This window comes from Mercenaria mercenaria, chromosome 13 (genome assembly GCF_021730395.1).
Source record: "Mercenaria mercenaria strain notata chromosome 13, MADL_Memer_1, whole genome shotgun sequence".
In the NCBI taxonomy this organism is placed as follows: Eukaryota; Metazoa; Mollusca; class Bivalvia; order Venerida; family Veneridae; genus Mercenaria; species Mercenaria mercenaria.
In genome coordinates, this window is record NC_069373.1 from 21,436,748 (window position 1) to 21,462,003 (window position 25,256).

At 37.2% G+C, this 25,256-nt stretch overlaps 1 protein-coding gene across 2 annotated transcripts in view; it reads right to left on the reverse strand.

Moving 5' to 3' along the window:
- Nucleotides 1–388: 388 nt before the first annotated feature.
- LOC123530481 (uncharacterized) overlaps nucleotides 389–25,256 on the reverse strand; it is a 54,257-nt gene continuing 29,389 nt past the window's right edge. For both annotated transcript variants that reach the window (XM_053521309.1, XM_053521310.1), the window contains 5 exons: nucleotides 18,777–18,908; nucleotides 17,115–17,246; nucleotides 10,883–10,952; nucleotides 5,164–5,298; nucleotides 389–679 (listed from right to left, as the gene is read on the reverse strand). In XM_053521309.1, the coding sequence (XP_053377284.1) occupies nucleotides 489–679; nucleotides 5,164–5,298; nucleotides 10,883–10,952; nucleotides 17,115–17,246; nucleotides 18,777–18,908 (660 nt within the window). In that variant the 3' untranslated portion in view covers nucleotides 389–488. The remainder of the gene's footprint in view (nucleotides 680–5,163; nucleotides 5,299–10,882; nucleotides 10,953–17,114; nucleotides 17,247–18,776; nucleotides 18,909–25,256) is intronic.

Sequence of the window (25,256 nt, forward strand, 5' to 3'; positions counted from 1 at the left end):
GTATGAACTGGAAAGGAATCTATATTTCATGTAAACCTTTGACTACATAATGTCACCTTGACTTCGATGGTACGGGCATAGGGCACATCATGATCAATTGGTACACTGATACCAAGAAAGATAAAAGTATTATGAGTTAGATTATGGTGATGCAACAAGACACAACCTTTCAAAATATGACCACAAAGTTTTACCATGACGTCTGAAACAGTTTCCTTAGTTTTGTCTCAATCAAATTCTCTTGTTATTGGTAACACGTACATGTGCCAAGCAATACCAAAATCTTTTTACTGGACGCAAAACAGATCCTTGAAACATATTTTACCCCAAAGTGTCAGTTTGACCTTGGAGCTACAGGCCTAGCTCTTGTACGAAAAATATCGTCTAATTATCGTTGATATTTTAATTTATTAGATTCCTTGAGTGATGACAAGAGTTCAGAAACTTTCAATTTAATGGTTTACTTAATTAGTATATCTTCATTTATCTCATATCTCTTTAGCAGTGTCATCAGTAAGCGTTTCATATATAGTATCAGATATATCAGTAACGCCCGAATTTTCGTGAGTTTTGTCATTGCTTTCCGTTTCTTTCCCCCCTGAATTATCTCCACTTAAATCTTGTAACAATTTTTGCCGTTCTTCCTCAAGTTCTTCAGCATGTTCTTCTGCATATTTTCCTGAAATTAAAGGCATCAAGTTTTTACTCATGTGTCTTTTCCTCATTAAACTGCAATGTACCAAACTTAGAAACTTAAAATGAGTTTTGCTATGTTTGATTGTACTTTCTTCACTTAGGTAATAATAAAAACAAGAGGGCCCTGAAGGCCCTGTATAACTCACCTGACCTAATTCTAACCTCTGATAAGTTAGAATGTAAGTTGGCCTTGATTTCATACAGACAAACATTTTTTAGTGAAGATCAGGTAGAAACGTGACTTCTAGAGTTTTATAGGAGTGTTATTCTCAAGTGCTAAAATTAAAACTTGACCTAAAGATCATCAAGAATAACATTCTGACCAAGTTCCATAAAGATATGGTCATAAATGTGGCCTCTAGAGTGTTAACAAGCTTTTCATTTGATGTGAACAGGTGACCTAGTTTTTGACCCCACATGACCCAGATTCGATTTTGACCCTGACCTTGACCAAGATTTGAACCAACAGATCATCAAGATTCACATTCTGACCAAGTTTCATGAAGATACAGTCATAAATGTGGCTTCTAGTGTTAACAAGCTTTTCCTCTGATTTGACCTGGTAAATAGTTTTTGACCCCACCTGACCCAGATTTTAACCTGACCTAATGATCATCAAGATTGACATTCTGACCCAAGTTCCATTAAGATATAGCCAACAAGGGCACCGCCAAGTGGGGCAATATACGCCCAAAGGGTTACATCAGAGGATGGGAGCAAAATTTAAAGAACTTGACTGTTGAAGCCCAAAGGACAGGAACAACAAAAAGAAGAAAATCTAGAAAAAAATTCTAAGTCCACAAAAAAAATTCTTACCAGGTAAAGTTATGTCAAAATACACCTAAAAATTGGAGGTACCATCCATGTTGTACCACAGAAAAGTGGTCTCGGTTTTTCCCTATGGCAAATAATAAAAAAATTTCAAAATAAGCTATTTATAGTAACAAAAAAGGGAAGTAATACAAAAAAAATTATTGTAAGAAAACAAAAAAGGGATCTGCCAAATAAAAACAAGAGCACTGCAAAGCAGAACAATATACACAAAGCAAAGTCATATACGACCTTTGACCCCCAAGTGTGACCTTGACCTTGAAGCGAGTCATCTAAAACATGCGCTCTGCATTTAGCCTAAGTGTGGTGAACATTTGTGCCAAGTTTCTTTAAAATCCTCCAAGCAGTTCAAGAGTTACAGAGCGGACACAGCAAAGTCATATATGACCTTTTTCTCCTAAGTGTGACCTTGACCTTGAAGCTAGTCACCCGAAACAAGCACTCTGCATGTCATCTCAGTGTGGTGAACATTTGTGCCAAGTTTCTTTGAAATCCTTCAAGCAGTTCAAGAGTTACAGAGCGGACACGAAACACACTCATACGACCTTTAACCCCTAAGTGTGACCTTGACCTTGAAGCTAGTCACCAAGAAACAAGCGCTCTGCACGTCGTCTCCATGTGGTGAACATTTGTGTCAAGTTTCTTTGAAATCCTTCAAGGGGTTCAAGAGTTACAGAGCGGACTGAAATTGCTAACGGACGGACAGCCGGACGTTCCTACAGATGGACCTTTATTGGGTATTTCTTTTGTTAAAAAGTACCCAACAAGCGACAAAAAGTACCCAATAAGCACTACGGAATGAATAGAATTTACTGTTACCTATTGTTCTCAGTACCCAACAAACCTATTGTTCTCAGTACCCAACAAATGTCCATTTGTGGGCTCAGACAGACGGATGGACACTGGCGTCATAACATAATACGTCCCCTCGGGCGTATAAAAATGTGGCCTCTAGAGTGTTAACAAGCTTTTCCTTTGATTTGATGTGGTGACCTAGTTTTTTGACCCCAGATGACCCAATATTAAACTCATCCGAGATTTTATTGAATGTAATATTCTGACCAAGTTTCATTAAGATTGAGCCAAAACTGTGACCTCTGGATAGTTAACAGTCAAATTGTTGACGAGGACGGATGACGGCAAATCACAAATGCTCACATTGAGCACTTCATGCTCAGGTGAGCTAAAAACATTTAATCATATGCATGCATGAATACTCGTCTGGAGGTGATACAGTAAAATCGTACATATCTGATTGTTATCATTTTCACTAGCTTGTATTTTCGCACGGAAGTTGCTAGGGGTCCAGTAACTGGACTTGTACTGTTATGTACTGTGTTAGTAGCGTATATGATATCTAGAAAAGCTAAGATTTGTTGTCATAAAATTGCTTTTATTATGTAGTCTTTTAATTTTTTTTGTAAACAGCTCGGGTTGGAGACATACTGAATATGAAAATTTTATCGGTGATTTCCGTAAGTCATTGAAGAAAGGCATAAGTTTATCATTTTAAATCATCCTTCAGTCCGGAGAAAAACAAACAAGAGGGCCAAGCTGGCCCTAGGTCGCTCACCTGAGTAACATATCATAACAGTGTAAATGACCTAGCGATTTCATGGAGACAAATGTTCTGACCAATTTTCATTATGACTGGACCAACAAGGGGGTCATGATGACCTTATATCGCTCACCTGTTAATCTTGGCCTTGGAATCATCAAGATAAAACATTCTAACCAAGTTTCATGAAGATAGGGTCATAAAAGTTAACTAGCTGTTCCCTTGATTTGAGTGTTGACCTAGTTTTTGACCCCAATTTCGAACTTGGCAATGGAATCATCAAGATAAACATTCTTACCGAGTTTCATGAAGATAAATTATGGCCTCTACAGTGTTAACAAGCTTTTCGTTTCATTAGACCGGGTGACCTAGTTTTTTACCCCATATGACCCAGTTTCGATCTTGGCCTAGGAATCAAGATAAACATTCTGACCAAGTTTCTTGAAGATAGGTCATAAATGTGGCCTCAAGAGTGTTTACAAGCTTTTCCTTGAATTTGACTGGGTGACCTAGTTTTTGACCCCAGTTTGGAACTTGGCCTAGAAATCATCAGGATAAATATTCTGACCAAGTTTCATGAAGAAAGGGACATAAATGATTTGACTTGGTGACCTAGTTTTTGACCACACATGACCCTGCTTTGAACTTGGCCTAGAGATCATCAAGACATACATTCTGTGCAAGTTTGTGTCAAAGCAAAGCATAAATGAAACCTCAATATGGCTGAAAGGACCAAAATAGAAAATTTTGCCTACTGCCCCTAACTTTTTAATCTGTAACGGAATCTAGCCAGTTTCCGAAAGGAACTGAGATCCTCTTGTGACTTAAGTTGGTGTAAGTGTTGTTGAAGTTGAATGTAAAATGTCACTTCTATTGTGTTCACAAGGTAAAAATTAACCAATCTTGGCTCTTTCAGGGCTCAATCAGGGACCGTAACTCCAGAATCTATAATCTGATTAATATATATAATTGGATTAATCATGGAATCCAAGATCTATTGTTACTGAAGATATTTTGCAAGTTTGTAATAAATCAAACCATAAATAAAGCCTATAGACCAGCAAAAGCCAAAATAGCAAACTCTGGCCCTTTAATGGGCCATAACTCTAGAACCCATAAAGGGATGTAGCCAGTTTTCGAAAGAAACCAAGATATTATGCCAATACAAGTTGCGTGCAAGTTTGATTAAAATCCATTGCAAAATGTGGTCTCTATTGTGTTCACAAGAAATTGTGGATGGACAGTCATGACGGATAGATGGACGACAAAGGGCAATCACAAAAGCTCACCTTGACACTACTTGTGAACTAAAAAGAGATCATCACCTGTTTTGATAGATAAATGAAAATTTCCTCTCCGCAAATACCACTTTCAGTTTTTATTATTGATATCGATTACCGGACATCTAGACAGCCCTACACGTATTGTCTAGGGGTCCGGTAACCTTATGACTTGGATTGTTCATCTGCACTTTGCCTCAATGAGGTAAGTAGCAATGGCAGTTTTGTCAAAATCTTCCAGACTGTTAAAAAAAACATGGAGCAGACATAAAGGTAAAATTATTTGACCTTTGAACTCAAAATATGATCTACCTTGGATTTAGTGTCCTAGGTTGTGTGCTTTGCATGTCATCTTGGTGATGCTAGTTTTAAGAAAATCTTCCCCGTGGTTTAGACAGTATGAAGCAGACACAAATTTAAGCTAATTGATCTTCAGCCTCCAAGTGTGACCTTAACACTGGACCTAGAAACCCGGGTTGTACAGCCTCCAAGTGTGACCTTAACACTGGACCTAGAAACCTGGGTTGTACAGCCTCCAAGTGTGACCTTAACACTGGACCTAGAAACCCGGGTTGTACAGCCTCCAAGTGTGACCTTAACACTGGACCTAGAAACCTGGGTTGTACAAGACGCATATCATCTTGGTATAATGTTGCTTTTCCCTTTAAGAAAATATGGAATGGACACAATCTGCATATGGAAAAGACGAACAGATCAATGGACATGTGAGTACATTACTCCATTATATCCCCATATACTTTGTATATGGGGATATGTTAAAAATATGAACTTATATACCTTCTACATTTATAACTTTTAATTCTGTTCCTTGCAATTTCTGCTCAGCTTGTTCACTTTTTATTCTCTCTTCTCTGACTGCTAGATCTATTTTGTTCAAACGATCTCCTGCACTGCTACCCACAATATCAGCTCCTATAATCAGAATGGCATCATAACCATATAAAAGATTTTTGTTTGGCATCATACAAACTGGCACCATAGGCATATACATGTACAAAGTATCTTTGCCAAAATCTGTAGAATACATGCCAGGCTGACATTCCAATATAATTTTTCTACATTCATTTTGCTTAAAAGAGGATGCAGATGGATACAAAACAGAACACTTTACATGTTTCCGCCAATTTCAATAATATGCAGGTAACATTACTCATCAGTAATGTGATCCCTATCAAATAAAAAGAAAGATAAAGTGAAAGTGCATCAAAACTTTAACCAAGGTGTGGATGCAGAACAGATGCCGACGAGGACACCTGGTCAAGTAAGATAGCTCTCCATAGATTTTGTGAAGTTGATGTATAATTTCTACAGCAACATTCACTGATCTCAAAATCATGCAATACCTATTATATTCAATGTGCATATCATGCTTGCTGTTCACTGGTCAAAGCATTCTTAAATTATTAAACAGAAACCATTTCTATACTAACAGTCACTAAGACCTTGACCCCACTAACCTCAAATCAATAGGGGTCATACATTGCCAATGAGCAAAGTACATGTAACAAGTGTGAGGATCATAGGTCAAATTATTTTAAAGTTACTTAGCAGATACCAAATTGCTAACAGACACAGGTGTATAGGCAAACTGACAGACAACCTGCGCCACCACAAAATACATCCTTTGGAGTATATAAAAAAGACCTTGATGTTGACACATCATAATGGTTAATTGTGGCTAATTACACTACATGATGTTATTTTTATAAATTGCATGTATGATTTTCAACAAAAATTTATCTTTGACAGTCTTACTAAGTATGGTTTTCTCCGGGTCATAAAATAATATGGTATTAGTGCTATGTCAGTATGTCATCGATGTAGCTCATTGCAGAGTTGGAGCGGTCTTCTGCGCATGCCCGGAAGTGATTATCTAATGTCGCGTACGGCAAAAATGCGCAAATTATTGCATGTTCGCAGGCGTTTAGTGTATAATATGTATGACATACTGACTAGAGGTTATGGTTAGTATCACCATGGTTACAAAAAATAAACATTTAAAGTACCGGTACTTTTAGTTCAAATAACTTCAATCCGGCATATACCTGAGTCTGTAATTTATACCGGCGCTCCAACTCTGAACTGAGTCACAGCCGTATGTCATCTGGTCATAAGATAATATGGCTGGTATAGTGCTATGTCAGTATGTCATCTGGTCATAAGATAATATGGCTGGTACAGTGCTATGTCAGTATGGCATCTGGTCATAAGATAATAAGGCTGGTACAGTGCTATGTGACACAGTATGTCATCTGGTCATAAGATAATAAGGCTGGTACAGTGCTATGTCAGTATGTCATCTGGTCATAAGATAATAAGGCTGGTATAGTGCTATGTCAGTATGTCATCTGGTCATAAGATAACATGGCTGGTACAGTGCTATGTCAGTATGTCATCAGGTCATAAGATAGTATGGCTGGTATAGTGCTATGTCAGTATGTCATCTGGTCATATGATAATATGGCTGGTAGAGTGCTATGTCAGTATGTCATCTGGTCATAAGATAGTATGGCTGGTACAGTGCTATGTCAGTATGTCATCTGGTCATAAGATAATAAGGCTGGTACAGTGCTATGTCAGTATGTCATCTGGTCATAAGATAATAAGGCTGGTACAGTGCTATGTCAGTATGTCATCTGGTCATAAGATAACATGGCTGGTACAGTGCTATGGCAGTATGTCATCTGGTCATAAGATAACATGGCTGGTACAGTGCTATGGCAGTATGTCATCTGGTCATTAGATAATATGGCTGGTACAGTGCTATGTCAGTATGTCATCAGGTCATAAGATAATATGGCTGGTATAGTGCTATGTCAGTATGTCATCTGGTCATAAGATAACATGGCTGGTACAGTGCTATGTCAGTATGTCAACTGGTCATAAGATAACATGGCTGATATAGTGCTATATCAGTATGTCATCTGGTGATAAGATAACATGGCTGGTACAGTGCTATGTCAGTATGCTATCACATTCATTATAGGGCTGGTATGATGCTATGTCTGTATTCTATCTGGGTCACAAGATAACAGGCTGATATGATCCTATATTGGTATGCCATACAGTTAATTATAGGGCTGGTAAGGTGCTATATGTCAGTACGTTATCTGGATCATAAGTTAACAGGGCAGATATGGTCCTATATCAGTATACCTTATGGTCCAGAACAGTGCTGGTATGATGCTATTTTGAAGAATAATGTTGAATTGTCTATGTTTTGCTAAAAATGTGCAGAATACTAAACCATCTGGAGTTAACATTCATCTTAACAAAGAAACTTGTTTTACTAGAAAAAACACAGAGCAGTGTATCAAGACTAGAATTACTCCAAAAATTTTCTTCATTAAAAGTTCCGAGTCTGTAGTTTCACAGCTTTTTCATTGAAAATGTAGATTGTAGACATCTCATTGGAAATGTTTTTGAGAAAAATCGATTGTTTATTTTAGACAAATTTACGTTAGGCCTATTGTGAAGCAAGTTCTATATATCAATAACCACTCTTGACACCTCATTCCTGATGCGATACGTTACCAGGAGGGTATGTGAGAAGAGATTTTTCAAACAAGTTTCCCTTTTTTATACGCCCGTTTGAAAAACGGGACGTATTATGGGAACGCCCCTGGCGGGCGGATGGGCGGGCGGGCGGATATCGGCGTCCACAGACCTTGTCCGGAGCATATCTTCTACATGCATGGAGGGATTTTGATGAAACTTGGCACAGTTGTTCACCATCATGAGACGGAGTGTCATACGCAAGAACCAGGTCCCTAGGTCTAAGGTCAAGGTCACACTTAGAGGTCAAAGGTCAAATTCAAGTATGACTTTGTCCGGAGCATATCTTCTTCATGCATAGAGGGATTTTGATGAAAGTTGGCACAATTGTTTATCATCATGAGACGGAGTGTCATGCGCAAGAACCAGGTCCCTAGGTCTAAGGTCAAGGTCACACTTCGTCACCTCAGTGCAAAAAGTGGATAACTGCATTGATTTAAAGAAGGACTTATTGACTTTTTGCGCTAAGGTGACGACTTAGAGGTCAAAGGATACAAGAATGAAAACTTTGTCCGGAGCATATCTTCTTCATGCATAGAGGGATTTTGATGAAAGTTGGCACAATTGTTCCTCATCATGAGACGGAGTGTCATGCGCAAGAACCAGGTCCCTAGGTCTAAGGTCAAGGTCACACTTAGAGGTCAAAGGATACAAGAATGAAAACTTTGTCCGGAGCATTTCTTCTTCATGCATGGAGGGATTTTGATATAACTTAGTATAAATGTTCACCACCACAAGACGGAGTGTCATGCGCAAGAACCAGGTCCCTAGGTCTAAGGTCAAGGCCACACTTAGAGGTCAAAGGTCAAATTCAAGTATGACTTTGTCCGGAGCATATCTTCTTCATGCATAGAGGGATTTTGATGAAAGTTGGCACAATTGTTTATCATCATGAGACGGAGTGTCATGCGCAAGAACCAGGTCCCTAGGTCTAAGGTCAAGGTCACACTTAGAGGTCAAAGGATACAAGAATGAAAACTTTGTCCGGAGCATATCTTCTTCATGCATAGAGGGATTTTGACGAAAGTTGGCACAATTGTTCCTCATCATGAGACGGATTGTCATGCGCAAGAACCAGGTCCCTAGGTCTAAGGTCAAGGTCACACTTAGAGGTCAAAGGATACAAGAATGAAAACTTTGTCCGGAGCATTTCTTCTTCATGCATGGAGGGATTTTGATATAACTTGGTATAAATGTTCACCACCACAAGATGGAGTGTCATGCGCAAGAACCAGGTCCCTAGGTCTAAAGTCAAGGTCACACTTAGAGGCCAAAGGTCAGATACAAGAATGACTGTCCGATGCATTTCTTCTTCATGCATAGAGGGATTTTGATGTAACTTGGCACAATTATACACCATCATGAGACGAAGTGTCATGCGCAGTTCCCTTCTTTAGAATTACTTCCCTTTGTTGTTACTATAAATAGCTTATAGTGTAACTTTTTCATTACTAGACGTAGGGAAAAATCGAGACCACTTTTCTGTAGTACAACATGCATGTTACATCCAATTTTGAGGTGTATTTTGACCAATCTCTACCTGGTAAGGATTTTTGTGTGGACTTGAAAAAAAAAATTTTTTTTTAAAGATTAACTTCCCTTAGTTGTTACTATAAATAACTTATATTGTAACTTTTTTATAATTGACCGTAGGGAAAAACCAAGACCACTTTTCTGTGGTACAACATAGTTGTTACTTTCTAATTTTAGGTGTATTTTAAGGTATCTCTACCTGGTAAGGAGTTTTTTTGTGGACTTAGAAAAACAAAAGAATTACAATGATTACTAAACAACCACAAAATTAAAATTACATCTGCAAATACAGGTGCTAGAGTAAATAAATTTGCTGTGACGGGCGTATATTGTGACATTCTGGCACTCTTGTTTTAGAGTTAGGGCCAAGCATTAAGGAGCTGCTGGTACCATTTTTCATCTCTTTGGTATGAAGCAGTCGGGGATCAAACCCATGACTGCCCGCGCTCAAAGCGGATGCTCTTCTTCTAAGCTATCCATGTAGTCTATTGTTTTAAATCTGAAATAGCAGCTTTTTTTGTTTTTGGTATTTCATCAAATTTAGAGCATTCCCTCTGAGTGTAATGAAACAAATTTCATGAACATATATCAAGAAATAATCTATTTATGAACAGGTATTTGTAACTTTACAAATCTGAGCTTTGTACCTTTGAAATTTAGTTATAATCTATGAAACAAGAGCTCATAGAACATGAAATGCCCCCCTTAGTGCATTCAGTAATTGCACAAGGAACAGAAATTTTTTGGTCACTGTATACAAAAGTTCTACTGTCCTGGGTCGATGTGAACTTGACCTTTGACCTATTGACCTCAAATCTGTAGGGGTCTGCTGGTCATGATCAACCTACCTCTTAAATTTCGTGATCTTAGGCCAAAGCGTTCTCAAGTTATTGTCCAGAAACTGGTTTAACTGTTCCGGGTCAATGTGACCTTGACCTTTGGTCTACTGACTTAAAAATCATACGTATCATCTGCTTGTTCATGACCAACCTCCCTATCAAATTCAACGATCCTAGGCCGAGGCGTTCTTGAGTAATCATCCGGAAACTGTTTAACTGTTCCTGATCACTGTGAGCTTGACCTTTGACCTACTGATCTCAAAATCAATTCGAATCATCTGCCGGTCATTACTATGCTCCCTGTCAACTTTCATGATTCTAGGCCCAAGCCTTCTTGAGTTATCAGCCGGAAACCGATTGGTCTTCATACCGACCGACCAACCCACATCTGCAAAACAATATACCCCTCCTTATTCGAAGGGAGGAATAATAATATTGAAGGGGTAGTTCAAACTAACTTCTACAACAGGTGGACAGACATGTTAGAGTTCATTCATTTCAAGGTTTGTTTCCACCCTCCCTAAACCATCTTACACATATCTCTATAAAAATTTCAATTATTTACTTACCAGTCATGAAAGCCACTTCTGAAGCATTGTTTACAAGTGCCAGCGTTCTACTGAACAAAATTTCTAAATCCTGAAAAAATATTTATCACTGTAAGAACTACATATAAACCTCATCCATATAAAATAATCAATATATGTCTGTAATCACTGGCTTCATTCTGGATCTCAAACTTGCAAGGGGATTTTCAAACTGCTAAAGCTAGCCATGTTCTTTTCATTCATTCTTTTATTGTGGAGGGTGGGGTGGAGTTGGGGGGGGGGGGGGGGGGAAAAAATCATAAATAAAATTCTAAGTGCACTACTTCATATGCTGAACAACATTCCTATAAAGTTCCATGAATTCAGGCCAAATATTTTTTGCAACACGTACAACAAACTTTCTGAGCCTTTTAAGAGATAATTTTTACTAAGTCAAAGGCCGTTTATCTGTTCTTGCAGTGTGAAATCCTGAACAAAACATGGCTGTACAAACTCACATGCTTAGTAATATTTCTGCATGGTTTCAAGACTCTGGATCAATTCTTTTTGTGACACATGCAGCACAACAACACAAACTTTTAAGCCCTCTGTGCATCTTTTTTTACTAAGACAAGGGCCATAACTCTGGTCTGACCAAGTGAAACCCCAAACAAAACCTTAGTTGCACAACTTATCACACTACCGGTATAAACAATCCACAATAAATTATGGTTCATGGCTCTACGTCAAATACTTTTGGAGACATGTATGACACAAACCTTTATGCTCTTTATACATAACTCTGGTCTGGCTGGGTGAAATCCTAAAACAGAACCCCAGGTGCACAACTTCACATGTTGGATAACAATTCTATGGTATTTGATGACTTTTTGAGATAATATGCATGACACCAATTCAAATGGACAGACAGACATCTTATTGAACTGAAACTACCATGAAATAATTTAATTTTGGGGGGAAAATTGTGGTTTTGATCAAAATGTCTATGAATCTGTAGACTTCAACTTCTGAACATATAATGAATAGGAATTCTACTTGTTTGGGGATTGGAATAATTGAACCAAGAAATCCATGAAAATTAGTCCAACCTGAATATTGAATCAGATTTTGGTCAACTAATGGATTTGTTCAAAACTTTAACAACAAATCATTTACACTCATTTGTGTCCACTGAGTTCTTAATACATGTTAGATTTTCACTGTAAGTATTTTCAGAATTTGATATTTCTTTCCTATTCTGGTTGCCCAACCAAGATAACTTTATTTTAGCATAAGTAAACATACTTTGTGTAAGGAATAATATGAATATAAGCACTATTGTATTAAATTTGTCAAAGATTTGCTTTGACAAGTATATATTTTGCCAAAATTCAATAGTAATTCAAGTTTATTAAATAAATATTACCTTCCTTAGCCTATCTCTGTTGTGCAACAAAGATAGACTGAAGATCAATTAACAAGCTACATACTGTTTTAAAGCTTGCCTTTTGTCTCAGGTAGTTGAAATATCCCAATTAAATGCAAATACAAACTAGAAATTTTATTGAAATGTAAAGAAACAGACCAAGTTTTAAATACTTTTTTATTAAAGGGAGGTAATTCCAAAATTTCATGAAAATTAATAAAATATACATTTCCAGTATGAATCTTACTGTAAGCAATGAGTCTTTTTGTTCCATAAAGAAATATCTCACAAAATACAAGACAAGAGGACCATGATGGTCCTGAATCGCTCACCTCTTCCTACATGACCCAGTTTTGAGTATGACGTCGTTTTTTCTATTATTTGACATAGTGACCTAGTTTTTGAGCTCATGTGACCCAGTTTTGAACTTGACCTAGATATTATCAAGATAAAAATTCTGACCAATTTTCATGAAGATCCATTGAAAAATATGGTCTCTAGAGAGGTCACAACGTTTTTCTATTTTTATACCTACTGGCCTAGTTTTTGACCGCACGTGACCCAGTTTCTAAACTGACCTAGATATCATCAAGGTGAACATTCAGATCAATTTTCATGAAGATCCATTGAAAAATATGGCCTCTAGAGAGGTCAAAAGATTTTTCTAATTTTAGACCTACTGACCTAGTTTTTGACCGCAACTGACCCAGTTTCAAACTTGACCTAGATGTCATCAAGATGAACATTCAGACCAACTTTCATACAGATCCAATGAAAAGTATGGCCTCTAGAGAGGTCACAAGGTTTTTTTTTATTATTTGACCTACTGACCTAGTTTTTAAAGGCACGTGACCCAGTTTCAAACTTGACCTAGATATCATCAAGGTGAACATTCTGACAAATTTTCATGAAGATCCATTCAAGGGTATGGCCTCTAGAGAGGTCACAAGGTTTTTTATTTCAAGACCTACTGACCTAGTTTTTGATCGCAGTTGACCCAGTTTCAAACTTGACCTATATATCATCAAGATAAACATTCAGACCAACTTTCATACAGATCCCATGAAAAATATGGCCTCTAGAGAGGTCACAAGGTTTTTCATTATTTGACCTACTGACCTACTTTTTGATGGCACGTGACCCACTTTCGAACTTGACCTAGATATCATCAAGATGAACATTCTGACCAATCTTTATGCAGATCCATTCACAAGTATGGCCTCTAGAGAGGTCACAAGGTTTTTCTATTATTTGACCTAATGACCTAGTTTTGGACCGCACGTGACCCAGTTTCAAATTTGATTTAGATATCATCAAGGTGAACATTCTGACCAATTTTCATGAAGATCAATTGAAAAATATGGCCTCTACAGAGGTCACAAGGATTTTCTATTTTTAGACCTACTGACCTAGTTTTGGACCACAGTTGACCCAGTTTCGAACTTGACCTAGATATCATCAAGATGAACATTCTGACCAATTTTCATGAAGATCCCATTAAAAATATGGCCTCTACAGAGGTCACAAGGTTTTTCTATTATTTGACTTACTGACCTAGTTTTTGAAGGCATGTGACCCACTTTCAAACCTGACCTAGATATCATATAGGTGAACATTCTGACCAATTTTCATGAAGATCCCATTAAAAATATGGCCTCTTTAGAGGTCACAAGGTTTTCTATTATTTGACTTACTGACCTAGTTTTTGAAGGCACGTGACCCACTTTCAAACCTGACCTAGATATCATCAAGGTGAACATTCTGACCAATTTTCATGAAGATCTCATGAAATATATGGCCTCTAGAGAGGTCACAAGGTTTTTCTATTTTGAGACCTACTGACCCAGTTTTTGACTGCACGTGACCCAGTTTCGAACCTGACCTAGATATCATCAAGATGAACATTCAGACCAACTTTCATACAGATCCCATGAAAAATATGGCCTTTAGAGAGGTCACAAGGTTTTTCTATTATTTGACCTACTGACCTAGTTTTTGAAGGCACGTAACCCAGTTTCGAACTTGACCTAGATATCATCAAGGTGAACGTTCTGACCAATTTTCATGAAGATCTTGTGAAATATATGGCCTCTAGAGAGGTCACAAGGTTTTTCTATTTTTAGACCTACTGACCTAGTTTTTGAAGGCACGTGACCCAGTTTCAAACTTGACCTAGATATCATCAAGATGAACATTCTGACCAACTTTCATAAAGATCCCATGAAAAATGTGACCTCTAGAGAGGTCACAAGCAAAAGTTTACGGACGCACGCACGCACGCACGCACGCACGCACGGGGGAAAGACGACAGACGCCGCGTGATCACAAAAGCTCACCTTGTCACTTTGTGACAGGTGAGCTAAAAACTGATAAATGTCTTAAAATGTTGCTCAAATGTGACTGACCACCTTTAATTAAGAAATAATTTATAGCAAAACAGTGCTTTATCACTATTTATATATGACGGGTAGTTATACGTATAACCGCCCGAGTGTATAAATAGTGATAAAGCACTGTTTTGCTATAAATAATTTCGATTCTAATATGTTTTTTATTGTAATTTTTATATCAAATATGATGGAACTGTTTCTTAGCGCAAGCATGGCGCCAATAGTAGGTCTTTGTTTATACACGCCTGAGCCGGAAATGGTAATACGTCTTGCTGCAGAATTCAGTTCAGGCGAAAAAAATTGCGAATTATTCAGCAAAGCGAATAACTAACTCAGTATGTTTGTAAATTAATCAACACATTTGTGCAATGTGACATTTTGTTTAAAACATGTTATTAAGTAAAATATTTGATGAAATTTGAAAGGGCTATATTTCTTGATGTGACATCAACATAATATCGTTGTGATGATTAAGGCATTGTTAGTCATATTAGAATGAGGCATGTATCCCAGTATCACAGAGTAGGACATGTAGGTTTGTATTTGAATACCAATCTGAGTTTGTGCTTTGCTAGCAATGTACACCCAACACATGTGAAATACTATACAAGATTGATATTGTTTCTTATCAGCAATCAGCTTGGTAAGTATAAGGAAATATTCTTTTTTCATGATTTCCCTGCTGCTAAACAAATGAAACAGAAGAGAGTATGAATACAGATGGACATCGACAAATAAATATAGTAACAAAACTTTACTTTACTCTTTTCTGTAGTTCAAACATTTGCCACATTAGTTTAAAAAGTTTGTTTTGTAATGTAAGCCCACCTGCTAGTTCAGAAAGCAGAACATAATGTTTCACATCCAGAGGTCATGACTTTGATCCCAAGCAGGGCTGTATGTTCTCCTTAGCGGTTTGACAGTGGACAGTGTGTCAACATCCTCTACATTTGAGTCATATGGAGAAGGCGTAAGTTACTTTTCTGTTGGGTTCAATTTTACAACAACCAGATATCGTTTCATTATGGGCGTGTACCTGAGAAGAATGGTTCGCCATCTGTAAACCAACTGGGTGGTTTTGTCACATGAACAATGTCTTAACCCTAACCCTTACCATGCCGGACACGATTGGTTCTGCCTTTGCGACCAGTGTAGATCATGATCAGCCTGCACATCTGTGCAGTCTGATCATGATCTGCACTGTTCGCTATTCAGCCAGTATCTTTTTGGTAAGCACCCCTTTTAACAGTTAATGGTACTGTCCATATTGAAAGATGGACAAGTTCATTATAGAAATTTAACAGGGTAAGGGTTAAGCAAGGTTTCAAACCCATAGATGTGAGGGGTAAGTAATTCAAAGTCAGCGACCTTAACTGCTCGGCCACGGAGGTCCCAAAGTAAGTCTTTTTTACCAGAGACCAAGACAGTGCTGGTGCAGAATAAACAAAAAAAAACTGGTAAGGCCAAGTGACCACTGTGATTGAAATAATGTTGAAAAACAACTTAAAACACAGTCAAACAAACAAGCATTCAAACAAACATTTAGTGAGGTTCTGCTTTCTTGAGAAAACTTTAGAAAGTGCCGAAATTTGCGCTAGTTTCATTTGCTTGTAAATTTCAGTAAAAATATGGGGTGAAGAGATTTAGTGCTTTTTAACATAATTAATTTTTTGATTGAAATGTCACGTCTTGTTTTGTACAAGATACTACCGTGCCCCTTACCGAATTCTGTAATGTTACAAACATATACCTTTACTATACAGTTAATTGTTAAGCAGTATTTTACTGCGAATTTGTTTAAAAATGCGAAAAAACGATTTCATTTTAAAATTAAAATTATTTTTGTTTCTCATATATGACAGAACATAGCTTTTTAAAGATAAAGACATATTCCCAGGTAATGTCACATACATGTACAATAAATTCGATCTTCCCCAGTGAAAATGATGATTAAAAAAAACAAGAATGAGCAAAATACCAGCTTCGGGAATGTGCCAAGCCTGATCATTTCATTGTTTAATTAATACAATATTTTTCACGGTTACAAAACAGCAGTCAGTTTCCCTAACACATATTTATGGTTTCTGCACCTGTACTGAAAAGTTCGCCGCATGCATCTCACAACTTCTCAAAATGACTTATAGCACTTCAAATTCTAATTATTTTCTGTCAAATAACCAAGGTGAACACATGCTGAAAACCTGTTATCAGAAAGGTTTGTTTTGTTAATTATTTTAATAAGTAACAGCGACACTGACCCCATCAGCAAAATATATGGTCAATGCCGGTGCTGATAAAAGCTACAAGTAACCCAAGTTTCACATAATTCACATCAACCTACCATGAGATCCTGAGCAGACTCCAGTACTTAAAAGTAACAGTTACCTTGACACAAACAGACATGGTGAGTTTGACCACATCCATCCATCCACACCACTATTAATATTAACATACTCACATCCCTTTTCTTCTTGGTATTGTTAATAAGGCTACGTCCTTCAAGTATAAGATCCCATATTCTTGCTTCTTCTTGTGCATTGCCAAGAACTGTTAATTTATATTCCAGCAGAAAAACTACAGCTAACAAAGCCTGAATAAAAGAATACATAAACATAATTATATTTTTGTATTGCAGTAAAGCATTACAGCATGAATAAAAGTATGATTTTAACAGTGTAATAGCAAGAATAAAGTGTCATTGTAAGAGTCTAATAGCAAGAGTAAAAGTGTGATTGCGAGAGTGCAATAGCAAGAGTAATAGTGTGATTGTGAGTGCAACAGCAAGAATAAAAGTGTCATTGTAAGAGTCTAATAGCAAGAGTAATAGTGTGATTGCGAAAGTGCAATAGCAAAAGTAATAGTGTGATTGTGAGTGCAATAGCAAGAGTAAAAGTGTGATTGTGAGAGTGTAATAGCAAGAGTAATAGTGTGATTGTAAGAGTGTAATAGCAAGAGTAAAAGTGTGATTGTGAGAGTGTAATAGCAAGAGTAAAGGTGTGATTGTGAGAGTGTAATGGCAATAAAAGTGTGATTGTAAGAGTCTAATAGCAAGAGTAAAAGTGTGGCTGTGAGAGTGTAATAGCAAGAGTAAGTGTTATTGTGAGAGTGTAATAGCAAGAGTAATAGTGTGATTCTAAGAGTGTAATAGCAAGAGTAAAAGTGTGATTGTGAGACTGTAATAGCAATAAAAGTGTGATTGTGAGAGTGTTATAGCAAGCGTAAGTGTGATTGTGAGAGTGTAATAGCATGAGTAAAAGTGTGATTGTGAGAGTGTAACAGCAAGTAAAATAGTGTGATTGTGAGAGTGTAATAGCAAGAGTAAAAGTGTGATTGTGAGAGTGTAATAGCAAGAGTAAAAGTGTGATTGTGAGAGTGTAATAGTAATAAAAGTGTGATTGTGAGAGTGTAATAGCAAGAGTAATACTGTGGCTGTAAGAGTGATAGCATGAGTAAAAGTGTGATTGTAAGAATAACAAAATTGATTACAGTGTCAACTAATTTAAAAGATATGACTTAAAAGAACATGTTAAAATACAGAGATATGCTTCCTTAATTGAAATGAACCTGCCCCCTCTAACCAAATATCACGAATCCACTATAACTTCAAGGCAACAAGCTATTTTGAGTCATACCACTATGACTGAAAGACATTGTAAGAAAGCTATGTCAATGTAAAGCTTGTGATGGTATATAGAATTGTCTATGAGCTCATCATCATATAAATAAATTTTTTCTTCATAAAAAAAATCTTTCAACAAGCATCCCTCTGCACTAGTGGCAACTACATGTACCTGAAATTACTGGTCTCTTTCTAAGTGCATCCTCTCAGTGGACACCCTGCAGGTATTAGCCATTATGATACTCTTTCTTTTTTGGTACCAGACTGTGGAAAAGCCTTCCTGTGTGCATCCCTTTAACCAACACCTATGAGGCATTTCAGGGAGTGCTGGTCTCTGTCCCATGTAACAAGGGCATTATCTTTATCATTTTAAAACCTGTACATGTACGACAATTTCACAAACCTCACAATTACTTTGTATCATGCACTTATGTCCCAGAGTGGGATTACGTGCAGTAATTTATGGGAGAAAAAAGAAAAAGAACAGAGAACAAGTAAAACCTCTTTATATTCCTTCTCCGCCTGTTGTAATGCAAGTGCTGTCTGTGTGAGAAGAATGACTGAACTTTCTGTAGTACTTATACTTGAAGACTTTATAAAATACTCCCTGGTCAGCTTAGATACATCAGGCTCCTGTAACACAGAAAAGCATTCACGTTTAACTGTTTAGTAGGGACGTGTACCCATTCTTAATATAATTCAGATACTGCCAATACCAGTTTTATAATTTAGATAAAGCATTTCATTGATTTAAGGAAAGCCATACTTATTCACACACTAAAAGGACTTTCTACATTTTTAATTTCTGGCGAATGGCAAAAGGAAAAACAAACAAGAGGGCCATGATGGCCCTATATCGCTCACCTGAGTACCATTGCTCTAAATGATAAGATCAAGTTTTGACATAGATCACATAGGCATACACATAAAATATCATCAGGATAAACATTTTCTTGTAACAGTCCCTTTTGACCTATGGGTCACATACTAGTCAGGGCCAATCTCAATATCAAGTTTGAGGATCATAGGCTCAAATGCTGCATTTTTGTACTAGCATGACAATTTCTTACCCTGGAAGACTTAAATAACATTTAAAACCAATCTCATTAGATGCTGCCGAGGTATATTCATTTACATGAAATAAAGGGAGGTAATTTGTCATATATTCAATCAAAAGTTATCTACCCTGATTGTCCGAGATAATCTGATGGCACAAATGACATTTCAAATCCGTACCTTCATTGGTTACTGAGATACACCCATTTTAATTTGAATAAAGGGAGGTAATTTGACATAAAATTAGGGCTGTCACTGATTGGGTCTTAAGCATATCGACGATACCGATATTTCATAAGACAAATATCGACGATACATCGATTATTAAGTTAGATTAACAACCTGTTTGTTCATATGCATACTATATACCTTCCTGTAAATGCTATTTTTAGTTTTATTGCCTACTTTTCATATTACTGTTTGATTGTGTTGTATTTGTATTTATGAAATAAAAGAAATAAATAACAAGAGGACCATGATGGTCCTGAATCGCTCACCTCTTCCCACATGACCCAGTTTTTAGTATGACGTCGTTTTTTCTATTTTTTGACATAGTGACCTAGTTTTTTAGCTCATGTGACCCAGTTTTGAACTTGATCTAGATATTATCAAGATAAAAATTCTGACCAATTTTCATGAAGATCCATTGAAAAATATGGTCTCTAGAGAGGTCACAAGGTTTTTTTTTTAATATTTGACATATTGACCTAGTTTTCGAAGGTACGTGACCCTGTTTTGAACTTTAACTAGATATCATCAAGGTAAACATTCTCACTAATTTTCATGAAGATCTCATGAAAAATATGGCCTCTAGAGGTCACAAGGTTTTTCTATTTTTATACCTACTGGCCTAGTTTTTGACCACACGTGACCCAGTTTCGAAACTGACCTAGATATCATCCAAGGTGAACATTCAGATCAATTTTCATGAAGATCTATTGAAAAATATGGCCTCTAGAGAGGTCAAAAGTTTTTAATAATTTTAGACCTACTGACCTAGTTTTTGATGGCACGTGACCCAGTTTCAAACTAGACCTAGATATCATCAAGATGAACATTCAGACCAACTTTCATACAGGTCCCATGAAAAGTATGGCCTGTAGAAAAGTCACAAGGTTTTTTTATTATTTGACCTACAGACCTGGTTTTTTAAGGCACGTGACCCAGTTTCAAACTTTAACTAGATATCATCAAGGTGAACATTCTGACTAATTTTCATGTAGATCCATTCAAGGGTATGGCCTCTAGAGAGGTCACAAGGTTTTTCTATTTCAAGACCTACTGACCTAGTTTTTGATCGCAGTTGACCCAGTTTCAAACTTGACCTATATATCATCAAGATAAACATTCAGACCAACTTTCATACAGATCCCATGAAAAATATGGCCTCTAGAGAGGTCACAACGTTTTTTCATTATTTGACCTACTGACCTACTTTTTGATGGCACGTGACCCACTTTCGAAATTCACCTAGATATCATCAAGATGAACATTCTGACCAATTTTTATGGAGATCCATTCACAAGTATGGCCTCTAGAGAGGTCACAAAGTTTTTCTATTTTTAGACCTACTGACCTAGTTTTTGACCGCACATGACCCTGTTTCGAACTTGACCAATATATCATCAAGATGAACATTCAGACCAACTTTCATACAGATCCCATGAAAAATATGGCCTTTAGAGAGGTCACAAGGTTTTTCTATTATTTTATCTACTGACCTAGTTTTTGACGGCACGTGACCCACTTTTGAACTTCACCTAGATATCATCAAGATGAACATTCAGACCAACTTTCATACAGATCCCATGAAAAATATGGCCTCTAGAGAGGTCACAAGGTTTTTCTATTATTTGACCTACTGACCTACTTTTTGATGGCACATGACCCACTTTCGAACTTGACCTAGATATCATCAAGGTGAACATTCTGACCAATTTTCATGAAGATCTCATGAAATATATGGCCTCTAGAGAGGTCACAACGTTTTTCTATTTTTAGACCTACTGACCTAGTTTTTGACCGCACATGACCCAGTTTCGAACTTGACCTAGATATTATCAAGATGAACATTCAGACCAACTTTCATACAGATCCCATGAAAAATATGGCCTTTAGAGAGGTCACAAGGTTTTTCTATTATTTGATCTACTGACCTAGTTTTTGAAGGCACGTGACCCAGTTTCGAACTTGTCCTAGATATCATCAAGGTGAACGTTCTGACCAATTTTCATGAAGATCTTGTGAAATATATGGCCTCCAGAGAGGTCACAAGGTTTTTCTATTTTTAGACCTACTGACCTAGTTTATGATGGCACGTGACCCAGTTTCAAACTTGACCTAGATATCATCAAGATGAACATTCTGACCAATTTTTATGGAGATCTATTCACAAGTATGGCCTCTAGAGAGGTCACAAGGTTTTTCTATTTTTAGACCTACTGACCTAGTTTTTGACCGCACATGACCCTGTTTCAAACTTGACCTTTTTATCATCAAGATGAACATTCAGACCAACTTTCATACAGATCCCATGAAAAATATGGCCTTTAGAGAGGTCATAAGGTTTTTCTATTATTTGATCTACTGACCTAGTTTTTGACGGCACGTGACCCACTTTCGAACTTGACCTAGATATCATCAAGATGAACATTCAGACCAACTTTCATACAGATCCCATGAAAAATATGGCCTCTAGAGAGGTCACAAGGTTTTTCTATTATTTGACCTACTGTCCTACTTTTTGAAGGCACATGACCCACTTTCGAACTTGACGTAGATATCATCAAGGTGCACATTCTGACCAATTTTCATGAAGATCTCATGAAATATATGGCCTCTAGAGAGGTCACAAGGTTTTTCTATTTTTAGACCTACTGACCTAGTTTTTGACCGCACGTGACCCAGTTTCGAACCTGACCTAGATATCATCAAGATGAACATTCTGACCAATCTTCATGAAGATCTTGTGAAATATATGTCCTCTAGAGAGGTCACAAGGTTTTTCTATTTTTAGACCTAGTGACCTACTTTTTGACGGCACGTGACCCAGTTTCGAACTTGACCTAGATATCATCAAGATGAACATTCTGACCAATTTTCATAAAGATCCCACAAACAAGAGGACCATGATGGTCCTGAATCGCTCACCTCTTCCCACATGACCCAGTTTTGAGTATGACGTCGTTTTTCCTATTATTTGACATAGTGACCTAGTTTTTGAGCTCATGTGACCCAGTTTTGAACCTAACCTAGATATTATCAAGATAAAAATTCTGACCAATTTTCAAGAAGATCCATTGAAAAATATGGTCTCTAGAGCGGTCACAAGGTTTTTCTATTATTTGACCAATTGACCTAGTTTTCGAAGGTACGTTACCCTGTTTTGAGTTCTACCTAGATATCATCAAGGTGAACATTCTCACTAATTTTCATGAAGATCTCATGAAAAATATGGCCTCTAGAAAGGTAACGTTTTTCTATTTTTATACCTACTGGCCTAGTTTTTGACCGCACGTGACCCAGTTTAGAAACTGACCTATATATCATCAAGGTGAACATTCAGATCAATTTTCATGAAGATCCATTGAAAAATATGGCCTCTAGAGTGGTCAAAAGATTTTAATAATTTTAGACCTACTGACCTAGTTTTTGACCGCAGTTGACCCAGTTTCAAACTTGACCTAGATATCTTCAAGATGAACATTCAGACCAACTTTCATACAGATCCCATGAAAGGTATGGCCTCTAGAGAGGTCACAAGGTTTTTTTTATTATTTGACCTTCTGACCTAGTTTTTTAAGGCACGTGACCCAGTTTCAAACTTGACCTAGATATCATCAAGGTGAACATTCTGACCAATTTTTATGGAGATCCATTCATAAGTATGGCCTCTAGAGAGGTCACAAGGTTTTTCTAGTTTTAGACCTACTGACCTAGTTTTTGACCGCACATGACCCTGTTTCAAACTTGACCTTTTTATCATCAAGATGAACATTCAGACCAACTTTCATACAGATCCCATGAAAAATATGGCCTTTAGAGAGGTCACAAGGTTTTTCTATTATTTTATCTACTGACCTAGTTTTTGATGGCATGTGACCCACTTTCGAAATTGACTTAGATATCATCAAGATGAACATTCAGACCAACTTTCATACAGATCCCATGAAAAATATGGCCTCTAGAGAGGTCACAAGGTTTTTCTATTATTTGACGTACTGACGTAGTTTTTGATGGCACGTGACCCATTTTCGAACTTGACCTAGATATCATCAAGGTGAACATTCTGACCAATTTTCATGAAGATCTCTTGAAATATATGGCCTCTAGAGAGGTCACAAGGTTTTTCTATTTTTAGACCTACTGACCTAGTTTTTGACTGCACGTGACCCAGTTTCGAACTTGACCTAGATATCTTCAAGATGAGCATTCAGACTAACTTTCATACAGATCCCATGAAAAATCTGGCCTCTAGAGAGGTCACGAGGTTTTTCTATTTTTAGACCTACTGACCTAGTTTTTGACGGCACGTGACCCAGTTTCGAACCTGACCTAGATATCATCAAGATGAACGTTTTGACCAATTTTCATGCAGATCTTGTGAAATATATGGCCTCTAGAGAGGTCACAAGGTTTTTCTATTTTTAGATCTACTGACCTAGTTTTTGAAGGCACGTGACCCAGTTTCGAACTTGACCTAGATATCATCAAGATGAACATTCTGACCAACTTTCATAAAGATCCCATGAAAAATGTGACCTCTAGAGTGGTCACAAGCAAAAGTTTACGGACACACGCACGCACGCACGCACGCACGCACGCACGACGGACGACCGACACCGCGCGATCACAAAAGCTCACCTTGTCACTTTGTGACAGGTGAGCTAAAAATGTGACCTCTAGAGTGGTCACAAGCAAAAGTTTACGGACGGATGGACGCACTGACGGACGACGGACACCGCGCGATCACAAAAGCTCACCTTGTCACTTTGTGACAGGTGAGCTAAAAATTAATAAAATCTTTCATTTTTAGTTTGCCTTCACTTCTCTTTTGCATTTATCTAAATTTACAACTTTGTGAGCTTAATTGTTTTTGCGGGTCTGAGTGTTTATCTGGATAGTTTTTTCTCTCTGTAAAATATCGATTTTTGAAAATGGGAATCGATAATCGATCGACAAAAAAATATCGTTGATACATTGATATCATTTCTATCGATGACAGCCCTACATAAAATCAGTCCATAGTTATTTACTATGATTGTCTCAGTCAATCTGATGACATAAATGAAATTTCAGATCAGTATCTTCATTAGTTATTGAGATATACCCACTTTAATTTGAAATAAAGGGAGGTAATTTGACATAAAATCAGTCCATAGTTATCTTTCATGATTGTCTCAGTCCAGCTAAAGACAACAATGAAATTTCAAATGAGTCCTATAAGTACTTAATGATATAAATCCATTCTGATAACAAATTAGCTTATTTTGGCCATTTCAGGGGCCATAACTCTGGAACCCATTAAGGGATCTGGCCGATTCAAGAAAGGAATCAAGATCTTATGGTGACACAAGTTTTGTGCAAGTTTGATTACATTCAAATCATAAATGAAGCTGCTATTGTGCAGACAAGGTCAAAATAGCTAATTCTGGCCCTTTCAGGGGCCATCACTCTGGAACCCATAATGGAATCTGGCTAGATCAAGAAAGAAAACAAGATCTTATGGTGATGCAAGTTGTGTGCAAGTTTGGTTAAAATAAAATCATAAATGAAGCTGCTATTTTGCAGACAAGGTCAAAATAGCTTATTCTGGCCCTTTCAGGGGCCATAACTCTGGAACCCATAATGGAATCTGGCCAGTTCAAGAAAGGAACCAAGATCTTATGGTGATACAAGTTGTGTGCAAGTTTGGTAAAAATATAA